The 21,150-nt window shown below is 31.7% G+C and overlaps 1 protein-coding gene across 1 annotated transcript; it reads right to left on the reverse strand.

Moving 5' to 3' along the window:
• Positions 1–1,672: 1,672 nt before the first annotated feature.
• LOC113397929 (uncharacterized) lies at positions 1,673–20,802 on the reverse strand. Its single transcript, XM_064216673.1, has 28 exons — positions 20,647–20,802; positions 19,514–19,656; positions 19,162–19,326; positions 18,550–18,742; positions 16,314–18,476; positions 16,103–16,243; positions 15,883–16,028; positions 15,374–15,444; positions 15,140–15,231; positions 14,697–14,957; positions 14,091–14,276; positions 12,986–13,110; positions 11,802–11,963; positions 11,591–11,677; positions 11,040–11,238; positions 10,673–10,798; positions 10,303–10,431; positions 9,414–9,617; positions 8,887–9,093; positions 8,492–8,582; positions 6,837–6,932; positions 6,767–6,769; positions 5,771–5,910; positions 4,716–4,956; positions 3,948–4,115; positions 3,213–3,300; positions 2,208–2,313; positions 1,673–1,789 (listed from the first exon to the last, which is right to left on the reverse strand). The coding sequence occupies exons 1-28, from the start codon at positions 20,800–20,802 to the stop codon at positions 1,673–1,675; spliced, it is 6,006 nt and encodes a 2,001-aa protein (XP_064072743.1).
• Between the last annotated feature and the right edge of the window lie 348 nt (positions 20,803–21,150).

Consider the following 21,150-nt stretch of genomic DNA (forward strand, 5'->3'; position numbering starts at 1 on the left):
CTAATATTAAATAGCACGCCTCAAACCATAACCTCGTTTTTGTTACACAAAACGTCTATGTTTTAATTATAAAACATTAGAACCATTTCATTTTTATCACCAGGATTTAGGTACTAATGTACCTACTTAAAAAATCTAAAGAAACCCTAAATTTTAAGACATTTATGTTGAGCAGATGTTAAGATTATTGGAAATATGTTATATTTATTTTATTATAATTTTAAGTGTTATTTATGTATGTAGATATGTGCTCGTTAATTTGATGTACAATCAGTATTGAAATAAAAATCAATACTAAAAATAATGTTAGTCAATTGATTTAATTGGTAACTAGTTGTTGCCCGCGGCTTAGCTTTCGTTTTAAGTGTTGGTCGTCAAATTTTAGGCATAAAAAGTATCCTATATCCTTTCTTGAGGTTCAAGCTTGCCCCATACCAAATTGCATCAAAAAGTAGTACTTTCGCATTTATAATATTAATAATGATTATTTAATTTATGTCTATAAATTGATGGTTAATATGTTTTCTGATGGGTTTCAAATAACCCTTTTTCAATGGACATAGGTAATATAATGGTGTTAGAGTTTTATGTTAGGCGTTGGTGGTTGGAGGATTTATTCTACTACTAACACTGGTACTTATTGCTGGGTTGGAATTTGAAGTTAATAATCATTGTTATTAGAGTTCGGTACATATAAATCATATCTCTAGTAAACACTGCTTTGAGGCTGTTAGGAATGGTTTACATTTGCTCTAGTAATCCGATGTCTTTAGGTGCCAAAACAAACATTTTAGACGATCTGCTACCAGGTGACCTAAATTGCATTCTGTCATCCAACTTAAATGAAAGAAAAAGATACTTTTTCGTACAATTTTAAATTCAGCTCGAAATATTCGAAGCTTAAATTCATCACATGAAACAGATACATTCATTTGAATGACAAATTTTTCAGCTGCGACAAATTTCAAATCGACGTCAGTGGATACTGAGATATTCGGCCGTGACCTACAATCGTACAGTGAAGTCTCGTCATTAGGGCACCTTATTTACCTATGAAACCTTTTTTTTATTTACAAACGTTTATAGTGTCTTATGCCTATTAAACAAGTTACGGTTTGTATTTCTTTAAGCTTAATGAAAATGAAAACCCTAGGGATATTATGAAAACAGGAATAATTAAAAAATTCTGTTATTGGCATAAAACAAATCTTAAAATTAGGTTGATTTTTTTTTTATATCATAGGTGGCAAACGAGCAGGAGGCTCACCTGATGGAAAGTGACTACCACCGCCCATGGACATCTGCAACACCGGGGGGCTTGCAGGTGCTTGTATGTATGTTGATTGTCAAAAGTATCGAAACTTTTGGCTTTGCTTTCGCCTTGCGTAACAAAAGCACGCTTTGTTACATCACTCGAGTACATCGACAAGACCATATGGAATCTGGGTTAACAGTCGGTTTTGTGTCAACTTTGCACAATTAAATGTGTATGATCGAGATACCTATATTTTCACCATTGTCTAATTATCAGTGTTTTCGCAATTTCCCTATGGTTTTCGGGTATCAAATAATTCAGTATTCTATTGAATTTCTTTATTAAGATAAACTTAAACGAAGTAACATATTATTCTTGAAATTAATAATAAAATTGCTATAATTAAAAAATGGGGGATTAGACTGTGTCCCTTCTGTATTGCTTGGCAGCAGCGTACAACTTTTCCTTGACATCAGGATAGCCTTGCAATAAATCTTGCCAGTCCTTATGTCTCAGGAAAACCATATCAACAACCTGAAATAATTATCATAAGCTTATATATTATTATTTTATTTTATCATTCATCGGTCAATGTCAATGAGTTAAGAAGTGCATGAACAGCGGTTTTTTCTCTGATCCATGTGGACCTCTAACGTTTGTCCATTAAGAGGCTTCCTGGAGTAAAAAATATTTTGATTGTTTTTTGCCATTTTTTTAAAATTTACAATAATCTAAACCTTTTTTGTAAACAATAATTACTGTCACAATATTATTAATACAGTCGATCTAAAAAGTATGTTAACATTTTTACCATCGTATAATAATAAGAAGTACGGAAAGGATACATTTTCTATATTTTATAAAAATAAAAATCAGAAACAACAACAACCTTGAAAGTTTAAATTGTTTGCTAGGTAAAATAAAGAGTAAAGTGAAGTGAAAAAACGTTTACCGTTCGAGAGAAATACGAAAATTGAAACGGCGTGTTTGGAAAAAGTCCCGGTAACAGTCCAAAATATCCGTTCGTATTCAGCACAGACAACATTTTCCTTTCGCCGCTGTAATGTAAAAAAACATCACTACTGTTGAATCAATGTATGTACGATTTTCTAGATTTACTGACGAACGCTCTTGAGCCATGAACTTGACGAGATTATAAAGTATTTAAATATAATACGAGTAAATACTGAGATGGCTGAGTTAACAAAACATATGGATATATATTTTATTACATTACATTACATAACTTGTATATATAAATTTTTTTTTTATAATTGATCTCGTGTTCAATGAGAGAATAACCGTATGGAAACTTTCAAGTATTACATATATACAGGGTGTTGGTGACTTTGTGCGAGCCCGTCAAGGGTACGTACCACCTACTCATTATACATTCTATCGCCAAACAGCAAATCTAAATATTGTTATATTCCGGTTAGAAGAGTGAAAAAACCAGTGCAACTACAGGAACAAGAGACATCTTAGGTACCAAGGTCGATGGCTTATTGGTGATGTCAAGAATGGTTAATATTTCTTATTGCACCGATGTCTATGGGCGGTGGTAACCACTTACCTAACGTGGGCCATTAGGCGGTCCGCCTACCTATACTTTTTAAAAATTATATCAAAAGGTGTTATGTGTTATTACTCCAATACTTTTATTATGTATACCAAAATTTAAATAAAAAAAAATAAAAAAACAAACATCAAATATATTATGCTGCTTATGTGCATTTCAATATAATATATAAATCTATCAACGTAACATGATATTGATTGATTCTATCGGCTCATATTCATCAATTTTACGGTTATTATCAACGGTTCAATAAGGCAAGCTATTAGGGAGTATATTGTAATATCACGTTATAACATTAGAGGCTTATGAATTGTAATAACGTAATTGGTGAAATTAAAGTATTGAAATATTGTAACATGTTTGAATGTCAGCACTTACTTCTTATCCGTATACCACTTTTCAACTTCGCCTTCGTGAATAAAACACATGAATGAAAATATATCTCCTTCCTGAACGATGTATTTACCTAGAACAATGCAATGCACCACTTAAACTATGTAGCACAAGAATGAAGAAGATTTTAAAGTAATTGATTTAATGGACCAAACTTTTGCTATTGAAATGCTTTGAATATACTTAAAATATAAAATAAAATTATGATACTTTTGAAGACACTCTTAAACACAACAAATACCAAGACGATATTCAAGACAAACACAATCATAAACACGTCTATAAATGTGTTTATAGACGTGTGTATGTATATGTTTGTGACATATTGATACCTAAGAAGATATGTCAAAATTTGGATTACCAAAAATCTGTTTCACGACGATACTTGTTGGAAGGACTTTGACTTAGTGTAAGGCCATCTGGGTAGGTACCATTCTTCATCAGATACACTACCGCTAAACTTTCTCTCTATTGTTGGGTTCCAGTTTGAATAGTGAGTGGGCCAATGTAATTACAGGAGACAATATATCTTAATTCCCAAACTTGGTTTCGCATTGACGCCGCAACGTATGATTAATATTTTTTTACAGTCCCAACGTCCAAAGGTGTTGATCACTTACCACTTACCATCAGTAGACTCACTCGACAGTCTGCCTAGCTATGCTTAATAAAAATAAAAACATAATTACTGGTGTTTGAACAATAAACAAAATTGATTACCAGGAAAAATCACGACTCTTCGTAATCTAGCAACCAGTTGCCGATTGAAATATTCTGGAAGGTCTCGGAACAAGGGAGCCGAGTGTAGGTGATGCATATATAATGATCCAAGTAAGTCTTCGCGAAGACAATTTGGAGCTTGATGAGCTAATTCCGGAAGCCAATTACCTTTAAAACGTTCAAAGGTAAAACGTATTATTATAACCAATTTTGTGAAATTATACTAATATATGTATATATATATATTATACGTTCGTTTTTAATCAATTAGAGATGTAATTATGAAAATAATACGCATTTATTTCGCGTCGCTTGTTGAGAGCTGAGTGATAGGTCGTCGGACACCGGAACGAAATTTATTTAATAACGGATAAAATGAAATGAATCAACAACATTTGAGAATAATTAAATGTCAAGAAATTAAATTGTTATTAATAAGTTTATATTGTTATGTATAATCGTATATAATAGAAAGAGAAAGAAGGGGCAGGTCGCCTGAGGGGGGTGGGGAGGTTAAGGGGGCATCCTTTTTCCTTACGAGACGATTTCTGACAATTTACTGTAAGCCGCGTAAACTTCGATCCAATAAACATATTTATCATTGAATTGACCTGACATCAATGATCGAGATTAGATTCGTGAAAAACGATCTTTATGAATATGTACGAAGTTGCTATCTAAGTTTTGTAAGTAAAATGAAAGATCTTTAAATAATAAAAAACGCAACTTTTGTTTCTTAAATACAATAATAATATCAATATGCATTACCTCTCTGCCTTTGCCACAGTTGCTTCGTATATTCCTGTACCGATTCCAACAGAGTGGGAGACAAGCCACTATGTCGAAGAGACGTAATTAGACTATTGACGTCGTAGTCGTAAGCGTAAAGTTCTCGAAACTTCGTGTAAACAGCACTAATAGCTACACTAAGAATCCAAATTTCTGTCGGATAAAAGATATAGTTGATGAACAGTTTGTAGTAAACTTGTTTCAATGTGAGCGCAACTACCTGAAACAAAATATAAAGAGTCACGAAATAATAAATTGATCGGAACTGGAATAGTTTATATTAAGATTAAGAGTTAATTCGCGTAAAACTCGACGGCGCTGGTTTTACAGCTATATCACAAAAATGCTGCTGAAATATATTTTAGGTAGATATTATGACAATCTATATAAATATATCTCCATCTTAAGAATTACCATGAAGATATAATATTTAATCTAATTAATTAGATTACACTTATTCGAATATAACTAATATAAAACACGAAGCAATTAAATCAAGAAATGTCCCGAACGGCTAAATCTATCAAGATTTAATTATTAAAAAAACAGCGTATACAATAGAATACTAAAAAAAAAAATCATGAAAATATACGCTTAACTTTATCAAACATTGCACAATACTAGACTATAATTATAATTAAACTGTATTTAACATACATATAATAAATAAGTTACTATATACAGAAGAAGTTTCTACGTAAAACGTTTATATTTAAGGAAAATACGAAGAAAGATTCTTGTTTTTTTTTTTTAGGCCAGTCTCTTCATTGGCTTACGCAGAACACGTCATCAGTTTTATCACAATCGGATGAATAGTTTAGTAAAGCATAGGAGACGTCATATTTACACAAACATTCTTATTTATTTAGAGTAATAACACGAAAAAAATACGAAGAAAAATTCTTGTTTGTTTTTCTTTCGAGCCACCGTCTTAGCTGGCTCATACAAAACACCTCACCTTTTTATTATCACAGTCGAATGAATTGTATAGAAACGCATACAAGACATATTTATAACATAATTGCGATACTCACGATATCGACTTCCGTGTGAGTATATATAATTATTATGTACAGCATTGCGACGATATAATCCGCAGTCCATTTTATAGGTACCAGGAAACTGAATTTATTTTTATTATTTTCAAAATAGCTCCTTGTTATTCGAACGCATCCTGAAAATAATTAAAAGGGATCGCTACTTTTTAGACGTAATATGGAACTGTAATGCAAAGCAAAACTCAATCTGGAATTTGGAAATAATTACATTACAACTATTAACATCTCCAAGCGACCTTTTCCTCTCTTTATCTTTATGTATACAGTTTCATATAAACTTATTTAAGCTTCTTTTTTGTTACTGTGTTTATTTATTTATTTGGATCCCCAACAGTCGTACATAATATACGTACAAAACTCACTTAACATTAAATTAAAACTAACTATGCACAATCGATTACAGAAGAACACACAATTTTCACACAAAATAGTAATGTTAATATATACAAATTAAATTTAAGTTTTAATTTAAACGGAATTTGTCATAAAATTTTGTCTATTGTAATCTCATCATAATCTCTATTAAAGATTCTAACGATAACCCGTACATCAAAATCTGTTCAGGCATTTAAAAGATACCTAACGTTGGAATAAAGAAATTTAAAAACATATTATATACAAGAACCGTAAATACATTTCACTTCTCATTTGGACAATCGTGTAAAAAACGGACTTCAATAATAATATTAAATGTACTAAAAAGTAAAAGGAAGCTTAATTGATTTTTTTTTTATTATAATGTGCCAATCCCTTGAAGAATTTTGTTTTATTTTCTTCATTTAATTAAATTTATAGGGCTCTGCGTAATCCTGTCTTCGTAAATAGTTTTATTTAGCGTTGTGCTGTAGTCGAAGAGTGAGTAAGCTGATAACATGAAAAATATATATTATTTCCTAGTTAGTAAGATTGGTGACGCAATGCCGATGTAAATATTTCTAGCAATGTCAATGTCTATGGGCGGTACCTACTGACCACCTAATACGAGGTGGCTTCGATCTACCTATTATATTAAAAAGAAATGTAAGGATAATAAAAAAAATACCTCCTTTCCTTTGGCTAGGTGAGCTCCATTCGCTGTAATCAATCGTAGCATTTATATCTGGTGGTAGAACTGGTATATCTAATGGCAACTCCGTACCTACAAATCATAATTTATAACCTTAATCTCAAGTCTTTCTCAAATAAACTAAACATACTTTCAATATTCAAACAATAAATGTAGATTAATTTAATTATAGATACAAACACCAGATTTTAAGTTTTATTATACTTTACTAATTATCTATCAATTATAGTAAAAAGTACTCGTGATAAAGAAAATTTATGATGATCCTAACCAATTTTGCTCCCGGTGGTCGTTCAACCAACAAATACTCAACTACGCGAACCGTGAATACGCCAATATTACGTTAGTAACCTAACCTATAATGCTCCGTTCCCGAGACATTGGCAAAAATAAATATTTTAACCTTTAAAATTATATTGTTTATCAACAATTTCGAAACGAAGTGGCCTTTGGCGCTACGAGCCGGGCGCATCTTCGCGCCTTCGGTTTCTTAAAAACCATTCTCTCTCATACCGACGAGACTATATTGAGTCAGAGTTAACCGAGTCGATTTTTTGTCAATTTTGCGCAATCAAATGGATCATATAAAGAAACCACAACAAATATAATGTTGTAATTACGGACCAAACCTCTACCATATACGACTTTGCCCCAAAATCATGCGGCGGAGTTCTAAACCCAACCCTTTTTTTGTGGCGTTAATACGTAAATACCGACATAAAAGTAATCAAGTGTGTTTGCAAACATAGGTGACCTCTAAATTCTAAACCATCATTCTCATAATCCGATGGCACGGCAAACCCGACACGAATGGAAAGTTCAGACGCAGAACCAATATTTCCAAGTCACGGGAATGTTGACACTGTCAACATGCAAACTTCAGGCTGCTGATAAGAATTTCTTAACAGAAAAACCCAATAACATTTACTTAAATAAATAAATAAATAATTAGTTATATGTATTTGTAGCGTGGTGGAATATGCTCCGAAAACCTTCTCCGCAAAGGGAGAGGAAACCTTAGACCAGCAGTAGGAAATTTACAGGCTGTTCATGTAATGTAACGTAATGTATTTGTACTAAGAGTCGTTGATGATACTCGATATGGTATTACGGATAAATGTACCTAGCTCTGACCTCGTAGATACCCCTCGTGCCCGGCGTTAGCGGAGAAAAGTCACAGGGCTGTTCAACAGATTGTCTCGTCTTGCACTAATTTATTAGGCAAGACCACAAAAAAATATGGATATAACCATATATTTAAAAATAATAAGTCGCTAGGTTAATGCAATTTACTGAAGTCAATAAAAAAATCATACTAAATATTGCTTAGGAACAAAAAGGGAAGAATTACAAAAACAGAGAGTACTTTTCTTTTTATTCCTACTGCTTCTCATTGTTATCACAAAAATTTGAAGCTGAAATTTCCATAAACGATGTATATTAATGTATTCAATAATGATAACGGAAAAGAAAATTTTAATACAATTCAAATAAGCCCACTTTACATAACACATCCTCGCCTTAAGGAATAACTGAAGAATAATGCGTGAACAATATTTTATGTATACTAAAATCGAAGGTTTTACAGTAATTAATATCAATGATAGAGAAATTAATTTTGTAACTATTACCTCGACATGCCACATATATCCAGCCACACGTCATGCAATGGAGCAAAAGGGTTACTATTATAAATTTTAATAATATTGGAGCAATTGTGCTCTGAAACAGTAATATAACATGATTGTTCGTTTTGATCTTCTATATCTTTCTATCTTATAGAGAATAATATGTAAGTTTTTACAATCTCGTTAAGTGTATTTATTTTTTAGATTTTTTCTATTAGATGAAAATCGTTCTACGATTGTCATTGCTACATAACAAAGGATAAGAAAAAGTCAAGTACATTATAGAAATTGAACTACTTCGATGAGTGGACTGTATTAACAGCCCACTCATCGAAGTAGTTATCGCATTATTAAATTTCACTCATGTATAGAATACATCACAAAAAAAAAATCCACACCTCAAATCCCTTGCATAAGTGTTGATGAAAATTATAGAGCAGACGCAATCTTAGGAGCCTCGTCAAACTATAAGCTCTATTACCAGTAAAATATGTTGTTATTGGTAAAATGATAGACAGTGCGTCAATGTAAAACTGCCACTTCTTCAAAATACCCCAACGTACAGGAACATCTACGCATTTTCTTTGAATCACTATCAGTTCAGTCTATAAGAAAACATAATAAGTTATAAATAATTAAAATTTAAAATATTTAAACAGCCTATACATATTAAATTTTCAAAAAAAATTACTATAAGCATTGACGATCCAAAATGAAAATATACTTTATTTAAGGATTCTTTTAATAGGATGTAGTTTCGAATCGTTATTTTAAAGGATTGATTTAATGCAAAGCTACCGCTGTTTTTTTATGTCGATTAAACTCTCGGTATCTCGGTAACCGCCAAAAATATCACTAGTTACCATTTTTCAGTTTTCAGTTACAGTTCAAATAATAATTCCAATAATTTAAAGCAAAAACTTACGGAGTAAAAATCAGCTATCATGTGAAGTAAATGGATGATATCCAAAATCGTGAAAAAAAATATCATCTCCAAATTATTCCCTTCAGGCAACGTTACTAAAAGAAGAACTAAAAAGGCTGATATCACTGGACCAAATAACCAGGTAACGTACAGGAATCGAGAGTACCAAGTACCAGATCTTGCCTTCACTCGTTCCTTCATCCACTTTTTTAAAAACAAATCTATATTAATATTTATTTTAAATTATAAAAATTTACCATAAGACAAAATTATCACAAAATAGTTCGCCACAAAAGTCAACAACATCTATAAACAACATATATTATTTTGTCAAAGAAAGAAAAAAAATTTTTTTTTAAATATTTTTCTGAATGTACGCTTCTAATCTCTTTCATGCAAAAACTACTGAGTGGATTTTAATGAAACTCTACTAACATATAGCTTACAAAGAAATTGTGTGAATTGCGCAAAATATAACGATGAGTATTAAGTAAGATGGAAAAATGTTTGTCGTCTGCGAGCTATTCGTTATATTAATATATAATAATATTATATTATGAGAAGAGAAAATTTGTATGTTGAAGGTAATCTCGGGAACTAATGCAGTACTAATATAGTATCTAATAATCCTAATAATATTGATATCATATAATTTTCTTTATAATAATAACCCTGCGAAGCTGGTGCGGGTCGCTATCGCTTAGTTAAACATAAAATGTTCATCTTCAATAAAGTTCAGATAAGAAAATCTTGGATATATTCTAAATCCCACACAAAATAAGTCATTGAAAACGGATAACAGTATATATATTAAATTAAATAATAAAGAGAGTATGTTCAAAAGAATTTTAAACCACCTTCTTTTTCGCAGTTAAAAATGGCAACTCACCGGGCACTTGATAGTTTTTCGCCGTCTAAGCAAATACCTTATTGTATTATATGGATTTTCAGTTACTATATTTTTAACACACATATAATCGTATTTTGCTTGTGGATTTTTGGCAATATTTTCTCTTCCCTGCCAAGAAACATTAAGCTCGATTAATTAATTCATAAAACGATTTGTTTTGCTTACGGATTGTAAGAACTGTTGGCTTGGAATTGGATTTCTTTTATTGATAAACTAGTAATGATCCGTAAGTACGAAGTCAATAAAAGCAAAATCTACTATCCGTACGTAAAAACGAATCGTTTCTTAAATAAAGTAACCGGACATTGAATAATTAAAACACAATTACAAAAAAAATTGAAAATTTCACCTTGTTACCAATGATTTCCTGAAAATCTTTTATGGGTATCTGTAGAAGGTCGGCATATTCTGTAGACACGGCAGAAATGCGTAGCGGTCTGGGAGTAGATTCGTCTAATTGGCCAAATATCGAACCCTATGATATAAAGTTAAAGCTAATTATTTTTTAAATATAATTTTAAACTACACAAAAGGGTACTTTTTATGGTTTTAAATTAGCAAATGACGAAACTGCTAATGATCATAATAATTATAGAATAACTATTAAATTTACAATTTAAAGTATATAAAGCTAAAATGTCATACAAGGATGGAAAGTAATTCGTATATTTTATTTAGTAATTTAATAAGTAATTATATTTAGTGATTATAACAACCTTTGATAAAATAGCTAAATCAGCACCGTCTTTTTTAATCATTATTTTTCCTCGGTGAACGATGAAAACGTAAGGAGTAAGACCCATTTGTCTCACGATAGTTTCGTGTGGAAGAAAATAAAGTTGGGTTGAAGCGCTTGCCAGGTGTCGTTCTACGCTTTCGGCACCGCACAGAAGAGTATCAGTAGCTTCCACAGCCCTGATTACAATAATAAAGTTATTTTATCATTTTAATTTTTTTTTTTTTTCTTATAACTTTATTTGTGTTTAAGACTTTTAATCTGAGGAGGCAACCCAAATACTAAATGTAAAATGCTTGCCGTACTCTTTTGCGAGGGATGCGGATGAACGTAATCAGTCTTACCTCGAAAACGACCTCTGCCAAGACACAAGTGGATCTTGGCACGGAACACGGCAGTGAATACGTTTCGCGATCCGTGTCCATAACACGGATATTAGTAGAAACCAATTCTCCATAAACAAGTTCCCGAAGGACCAGTTATCATTCAAATATTTACCATACCGTCAAAAAAGTCCAGTACCATACTTACTTTTTAAAGAAATAGTAACTCAAGTCCTGTCTAAATATAACGCCTATGCGTTCATTCATTAAGCTCTGTATGTTTATTCCTTTTGTCCTATAAATTAATTTCTTATTTAATTAGAAATATATTACGTACATGTAGAGAAATTTTCCTCGTCAACGTATTAATTATCAACAAATTAATCAATTACAAACATTATTACTCCCAATAACTTTACCTTAACCACCAATATCTAAAATGGGCTACCGCTCGTTTGATGAGTTTGTTATCGACTCTCTCCGCTTTCAAGAATCTTCTCAATTGATTTACTCCGTGTTGAAATAACGTATTACCGCGATAATTTAATACAAGTAGAGTTAATGAGTAACACATCACATACCTAGACAAATAAACTTATATACAAATATTAACTTATATATCTTACTTGGTGGTAGGCCTTCGTGCAAACCCGGCTGGGTAGATACCACCTACTCATTAGATACTCTGCCGCCAAGTAGCAATACCTACTTGGTATTGCTGTGTTCCGGTTTGAAGGGTGAGTTAGCCAGTGTAACTACAGGCACAAGGGACATAACATCTTAGTTCCAAAGGTTGGTCGCATTGGCGAAGTAATTAATATTTCTAACAGCGGCAATGTCTATGGGCGGTGGTGACCACTTAACAACAAGTGGCAAAATTATCGGTCTGCCTACCAATTACATAAATATAAATGAGTGATAGTATATCTACTCCATATTAAAAGAACTCGAAACCATTTGACCGATCACCATAAATTTCGCGCATATAGGCAGTTTGTCTCTAGTAATTATTTTTATTCTTTACACTTTTAATAACTCGCCACTAGATAAATCTGCAGCATATCATCTTATATTCCGTCGCTTTTATAATACCCAGGACCCAAATTTTACTAACAATTGACAGTTTATCGCAATCGAATCGAAACATAGTCGTGCAGTGAGATCTTTTCCTATTCCACTAATACAACGATCGAGTTGCGGATCGGAATATAATAGGAATCGTATCATAAGTACGTTAGGAGAGTTAGCCCCTGGACAACATCTGCCGCTATTCGCTAATACAAAATACAATTATTACAATATCGGTAAACTCATGTGGATCAGCTCCTCCGCTGTGTTTTAGTTAAATTCACAGGGGTTATTAAACGAAATGAAACAATATATATACGTTAAACATCACGCTGTATTATTAAAGCTAGTCTTTTATTATATAATTACTTGACAATCGAGTCATTTTTCAATAATATTTTAATTACGACTACGTTCCAAATTATCACGTGTACGAGGTAGTTTCATCCATACCAAATAAATAAAATAAATTAATATTAACAATAGGATGTTTGTATATCGTGATGGTAAATTCGTTAGTGTTATCAGCACTTACCAGAACATACCTCCAATAACGAAAAGTACGAATCCAACTCCGAGGTGTTCACGATTTATTTGAAACTTTCCAAGATTAAATCTCATAAAACCGCTCTGAGCAAGGTTTAGACTTTCCGCATAAACCTGAAAAGTTAATTTGTTTTATAAAAAATCCCGTACATAGAGTATGCTCTCAGTAATATTCTTAATTAAAATATAATATTTTGTTAAACACATTTTGTGTCAAAATAATATAATCCATACTATCCATACTAATATTATAAATGCGAAAGTAACTCTGTCTGTCTCGCTTTCACGCTAAAACTACTGGACCGATTTAAATGAAATTTGGTACACAAATAGTCTAGAGCCTGAGAAAGGACACATAGGCTTTTTATTTGGAAAAAAGTGCTGTAAAGGGTTGAAAAGGGGGATGAAAGGTTGTAAGTTGTTGAAAGTATTATCATTTTTAGAACTAGAAGCATAAAACTTATATTTTAGGCTGTACACTTATAAACTAACATATCATGACACCCACTAAGGAGCGAATTTTGGAAATTCTACCCCTAAAGGAGTGAAATAGGAGTTGAACGTTTGTAAGGAAGTCCGTAATTTTTCAAGTAAAAATATGGAACTTTATTTTTGAGATACTGATTAAAAAAGATTAAATACGTATTATGTGTTTCTAGATATTCTACCTCTAATGGGTTTAATAGGGGTTGAAATTTCTTATATAGGTTAGTCTGGAAGTCAGTCATTTTTAAAGTTAGAAGCATGAAATTTTCTTTTTGGGCTACCGATTAAAAATGAGTTGATACGTATTTAAACGTTTCTGGATACTTTACGCCTAAGGGGAGAAATAGAGTTTGACATTTTGTATACAGGTTAGTCTGGAAGTCCGTCATTATGAAGTTAGAAGCATAAAATTTTATTTTTGGGCAACAGATTATAAATGAGTTGATTCGCATTTAAGCGTTTTTGGATATTCTACCCTGAGGGCAGAAATACACACCAATGTGGTAAACAAAGAGGTTTTACATTAAGTTAATTTGTAAATATATTCATATTCTACGCGAGCAAAGCCGCGGATAACAGCTAGTATAATTATGAAACTGACAGTTTACCATGTGTAGCTGATATTTAGTAGGATTTTCATCAAGTGGAAGGTAGCTTGGCAACCAGCAATGATTTCTACGTGACATTCTCTCTAGAATAAAATTTTCTCCCCATTCAAAATCTATACATTGACTTACGAAGTAATGAGCTGACCCAAGCATTACAAGCAGAGAAACGACTTGCCACTTCAGTATCTGAATTTTATGTAACAAATTAAGTCAATAAGAATAATTAATTTACAGATTATGTCTAAATAAAACCCAATAAAAATATATCCTCAAATTAATTTTAACAAACGCGTCCCAGTTAATAGTGAATGTGATCCTTACCGAAGATCGCGGACTTAAATCTAAACAAGCACCACATCATTTTTAAATGCTCATTTTTTTAATTAATTTATTTCATGTTGAGCAATAAAAATTAACATCCTGGGGAAACCAGCATATGAAGGGTGATTTTTTTTTAAACGTGTATCCAACATGACCCATTCAAGAAGCATTATGAACTAAAATCCAAGTTTCTTCCCAAACGCAGAAGTGATCCAGCAAAAGGTTCTAACTTTATAATTTAATTAAATATTTAAATATGAAAATTATACTACAAATATCACGAACCATTAAAAATGCAAAGCTTATATTTGGCCTGTCGGCTATGTAATTAAAGTATCCCATGAGAATATATAAATGTGCGAATTTACTAATTGTGTCCAATAACATCCCATTGGCCTCGTTGATGGTTTTTGTGGTAAATAAATTAATAATTTGGTAGCACGGCAAACATCCGATGAGATCGAATACAAAGCCACGAGAAACATAGTGGATAACAGTTTTACGTAAGCTTGTGATTAGTAAGCCTCGTTCATCGTAATAACCCATCTGTCGTAGGAAAATTAAACATTAACAAGTTTTTAAAGTATTGGAATAGTTTTGATGCTAATATAATCGAGATAATAACAGCGCAGGATTTATTTACTGAATTAATTTGATCAAAGATCATCTTTGTCATTGTCTAAAATACAATTATAAGTATAAATTGATTATGAGAAAAAGCAACTTACAAATAGTTTCATACAAATATCGATAAGTGCAATGAAATCGCAGATTTCACTTAATATTTGAAACGGTTTTTTGTAACAAGCTCCACTACCACCTTCAAATAATAAAATTAATAAATATTATTTGCTCCAAAATAAAAGAGCACAAATTATAAAAGGAAAACACAAATAAAACCAGTAACTTTGAGGACTGAAATCAAACTTATTAAAATATTTCTTATATAGTATTAAAAATACCTTGAATAGCAGTTGTTGCTATAGAAACGGCAACGACAATTGCGCGGAATAACATCCAAAAGTGCATGAAGCTGAAAAAAAAACAATGAATAAAACCAAATATTACGAAAATAAAAAAAAATCTAAGACCGTCACAGGAAGTCCGATAGAAGGGATCATCGAATGGTTCCTGAAATAATTTAAAATGAAAGGAAAACCATAAATAAATGTAAAGTATATAAGTTTATAACTACAACATTTTTACTTAGATTTTGTTAGGGTACTTGTACCCAATACTCACTTCGTTGATGGATTTATGAAAGCATGACCAGTTTCAGGTTTTTCTGTTTCATTGGAATCATTTAAGGTATTTTTGTGTACTATACCAGACTTCCTTGCATGAAAAATATGTTGTCTAAGAAGTTTTTGATACTAAAATGATAAATATATCGATAAGTTTTATACTACTTTCAGAACATACATTTCACTTATTATTATTCGTGTCATAATTATTGTTGTGTGTAGAATACATTACATTTTTATGTTTTTTTATATAATCTTGCACCATAAGATCAATTTTCGGAGAAAATTCTTCAATGCAATGTTGAAAATGTGCCATCTCGTTCGGATAATGTTTAATTATATTATTAAAATCTTGAGTTTTTACATACAAAATCTATAAATTTTTATTAATCGTTTACTTTTTTTTCAATATCAATATTTATATACTTCAATTTTAAAGGCACGAACTTCACATTCAGTGTAGGCGCTCAAGGTTCTCAAAGAAACGGTACCAAAAAATACTCCAAAAGATGTTAGCAATTCTCCCGGATTATACTTTATTGTTACTAGCTCGCCCTGATCATCAGGATATTCACATAAAACTGAGCCCTTAAAAATACAATTAGGAAAATTATAAAATTCAAAACATCATAAATAAATATTTAAATAAAAAAATTACCTGCACGATCCACGATACGTTCTTACACACTATACCATAAAGAATAATGGTCGAATTCTTGGGAAGTACCAGAAATTTTCCTTTATACGCTAACTCTTTTATAAGAGCAGGATCAGCAGATATAAAAGCTCTTGATTCTTTTATTACTCTCTCTGCAACTTCACCGTGAACTTTCCAATAAATGTCGTAAGGTTCATTTTTTAAATAGTTCGGATGCATTACATCCATACCCTTATAATATTTCCAATGGCATATTAAATATCTATTTAAGCGCTTGAGTAAATCGGGATGAATTTTATGATGTGTGTAATGTTTTTTAATATTTGCCACAAAATATTGATAATTACAAATTTCCCTATATTTCAAATAAAGAGATGCAACCAAATTGGTTTTGCAATAAATGTAAACTATAAACGATATGTAGCTGATTAAAAGTGCAAAGTATATATCCATCAATGTGCTTGGAAGGTACTCGTAATACAAATATTCTAAAGTCCAAGCTAACGCAACAATAAGCGGGTGAACTCCTTCGAAATCACATTTGTCATCAGATGTTCCTCTTTTACAAAATACTTCGCCATAAAAATAAGATGTCGTTAAATTTGGAGTGCTTTTGTCAACCAAAAAAATAAAGTAGCTGACGATGTAAATGAAGGAGACGTTTATCAAGGTGATTTTATAACAAACATCGTAAACTGGATTCTTGTTAATTTCCCATTCGCTAAATAAAACGTATATTTTGATTAAGCGATTGAATTGACAGGCAGCGTATAACTGAGGTACACCACAAATTAGCACCAAATTCTCTATCCATACAGTCGACAGAACATCTAAAACGAATCTTGTACTTTTACAGCGAGCGAACATTACAGCAGCGAAATTATCTGTGATATTTTCATTCTTCACTACAGAAGTTAAAAGTGAAACTACGATATCAAGAATATAAACAAGATCAGTCCAAAACTGGAAAAATTTAAACCACGTAGGTATGTCGTTTCTGGTTATGTATGGAGGGTACAATAATAATACCCAAAAAACAGTAGAAGTTACAATTTTTTTCCATATTCGACCAAATGTGGAATCTGGTACGAATATCCATGGAAATTTAACATTAGAGAACATGGAATTCATTTGTAGCTGTATATCACTACACAGCACTAATTGCCCAATATATTTTGCACAATGGTAAACCGTGTCTTCTGCCGGTAATTCACACTTGTCACCTTCTTTCTTAGAAGATCGCTTTTTCCAGTTGGATAAGGCGTCAGAAAGTTCCCACCACCGTCTTTTAACCCACGCGATACCTTCGTCTTCTGCCCTATCTAAACCTCTAACATGTTGCTTACACGTGTACAAAGTACGAGCGTGCTTAATCCTTCCTTTTGTTAGACGCAATATCATACGACGATCTTCTGGATATTTATGTAATGAATTAAGAATATCTACACGTGCTATATATAAGACTTCACAATAAGTCAGACAACGAACAATCACTTTTCTCTTTGAAGCAGGGAGAAAGAAGTTAATATCACCAAAAATTGTCCCACTCGTTACAGAAATCAAGGGTGTTGATGCATCATCCATAGATATTAATTGAACTATACCAGATTTAAGATAATATAAATTCGAATTGCAATGTAGTCCAGTGTACAGTCTTTCACCGGGCAACTTATAGTCGAATCTAACGTATTCACTAAGCCAACGTTTAAAAGGAGCTGAAGTTTTTCTTAAAGTTGGGCTATGATAAAAAACTGGCCAAACTAAATCTTGCCTGATGTCAACTCTCAAATATCTCGGTAACTCTGTTATTACTTCCGGTATCCAAGTTATGCCATTTCGTTTATGCCACATAAGCTCATAGAACTTTTTAACCTCTATATAGGCTTTTGAATTTGGATTACGTCTTTGTGTTTCCTCAATGATTCTTTTCACCTGTGGATAATAAATGCATATTCTTCGAAACTTTAATAGTGCCTCAGCAACCATCTTTGGAAATACAATAAATGTTAGTAGGATATTTCCTCCGATTAACAATATGCTAATGATAATGTATTCTGATAAAGTCGAAGGTTTTATTTCATCAAATTGGTTATTAACAGCATATGATAAAACTATTGATGCTCCATAAACATACGTAGAGAAGTAAACGTCAGTTTCGTTTAGCTAAAAATATTATTTATAAAAATAAGCAAAATGTCATATTTGGCTCTACATACTTTGAACAACCGTTACTTACTTTATGCATCACGGCAGACCGCCAATCATATATTCCAGTTTTACAATTTTTGCAAAGACCATGCGATGTCAGTAAAAGTATAAAACAAGTAACACAATTGATACTTATTGCTAACATTATTGTATATCCGCAAACAATCCAGATAAATTTATGAGTAGTTAACAGAGAAAAACTATCCGCTACTCTGTAGATACTAAAATAATAGAAATATTAAAGTCCACTTATATCAAATAATGAGGTAACTTTACCAAAAAGTATGATAATAATTGATATTTACACCATATACTCAAAGGTAATGGATTATACTTATACTTGTATAAGTAAATTTTGTGCTAAATTGTAATCATAAATCAAAGGTATGAAGGAAATATATAGTGATTAAAGTTAAATTCGATTTTTTTTGTTGCAAACACGATGTAACAAGTAAGTCCAAGCTCGAAAGAAGAAGAGGATTTTATCGAGCAATGACATTAATTGGTATCGTTCATTTTATCTTTGGTATGTATTTTGATAGTACATTATCAAGAATTGATATTATTCTTTCACTCACACTTTTACATAAATTAATTTCATATCTTATAATAAAAATACGTTAGTAGTTAATAAACTTACATAACAAATTCAGTGAATGAAAGTATATTTGGCCATAATTCGACTGGGGAACACACTTCTTCAGCCATAATGCGATAAAAAGGAATTAAAGATAGAATATCAAGCAAAAGTAAGAATGCTGATTTTGGCAAATACTCCCGCCTCATAGCTTCCTCGGTTACTTGTCTAGTTAAAAAAGATATTATCAGCATTTCAAAACAAGTTACTCTTACCTATTTTTTAAAAGTAACATTTTCAATAATAGTAATTAAACCTGATTATATTAAAGTATTTAATGTACTTTTTTGTTTATTCAACGTTCATAATAGAATTAGCGATTAAATTCATTCTGCCATTCGAAACATACAATCACCTGTGAAGCATATGAAGAAATGTATCTAGGCCATAAATTGGATCGCAAAAGTACAAATAGAGAATCTTAATAAACGACAATTCCGGTATATCTTCCATCGTCTCCCAGCAGTAAACTATAGGATAAACCGACTGAATAGGACCCTGCGAATTAAACAAAGAAAAATAAGTAATTATTATATTAGTAACAATCATAAAAGTAAACAACACAGATTCACTAGATATTTAAAGTGTATCGTAAAAGATTAGAGCGTTTTAATGTGAAAAATGGGGCGTGAAAATTTATTTTATCAGCAATTTACTACAATGGCTACCAGACTGCCAAAACTGCTAACATAATATGTAATATTTTTCATTTACGCTCTGTTTGCCATAAAACGTTTTGCCTAATGGATTCACTAGAAATAACAATAAAGTAAATACTAAGCATGAAGTGGATTCTTGTTCATTGAAAATATTCGGGTTGTAACAAAAGTTTTTTTTTATATATAAAATAAGGAGCCACCTCGGTTTCATGATGATGTTCTCTTGACCGATTTTGCTCATTTTGATCATTCTTAACGGAGACTAGTCAATTGCACAGAAAATATTATCTCAAATGTGAGCGCAAATACAGGTAGAATTTTATTCTCCTCTCTCAGAGAGTGTTTAATCACACGACTCATATTTTACATGAACAGGCAAAAGAGTGCATACACTGCCAATAATAAAATACCCGAACTGCTACCTAAAAATTCCTTAGAAGAAAAACCATTCTCAATAATTTATTTGTGGTTTGATCTGGTCCTGACGCCAGAACCTCACAGGATCTACAGGTCTTACTAATTTGCTACAACACCAATCATGCAATCGTATTCGTATATCGTAAATACAGTATTTATATAAGGAACACCAATAGGTAAATTTGCCGTCTTACTTTGTTATGGAACATATTAGTTACCATGTTTCTGTCATGTTTCTGTACTTATAATTAGGTATTCGTTTCTGTACTTATAGTTAGGTACTTGCCGAAGGAGAAAACATAGAAATACACTTTTGCTTAAGTGGATGACAATTCAAGGATCCTGATACAAACCTATTAGTACTTAACCTTTTAACAGATTATAAAACGACGATCGGTTATAAATTACTTACAATAATTGTTTTAATCATGACCACAGCAATAACGACACTCCTGAACACTGGGTGGAATGGAATGAAGAGTACATTACTCCAGCGTATTGAAGTTTCGTCAGAATAGCCCTCTTCATATTTTTCATCAAGGTCACTTATGTTGTTCAGATTAATCATTGTAACATTTTTTTCTATTTCTATAACAGTGAAAAAATCTAAAATAAATTTTATACGGATAAATAAAACCGATTAATTTCAATTACTGAAATGTATTCAGCTATTGACAAGATAATAAAACAAAAGTAATTTGTTGACAGTGATTCCATTAGAATTTTCTTTTCATAGACATGTTCTAAGTTGTACCAGTAAGTTTATATTACGTCATAGTGTACGCTGTCACACTGCTAATGCCAAAGAGAATAGAATCACTACGACTCATTTGGCTGTTGCGGAACACTACAAAACAAAACATAAAGGGAGGCACTTGAAATCTCTGTTGCATTTCAAAGCCTTTAGCTGATAAAA

This window comes from Vanessa tameamea, chromosome 13, assembly GCF_037043105.1.
Source record: "Vanessa tameamea isolate UH-Manoa-2023 chromosome 13, ilVanTame1 primary haplotype, whole genome shotgun sequence".
NCBI classification, from domain to species: Eukaryota; Metazoa; Arthropoda; class Insecta; order Lepidoptera; family Nymphalidae; genus Vanessa; species Vanessa tameamea.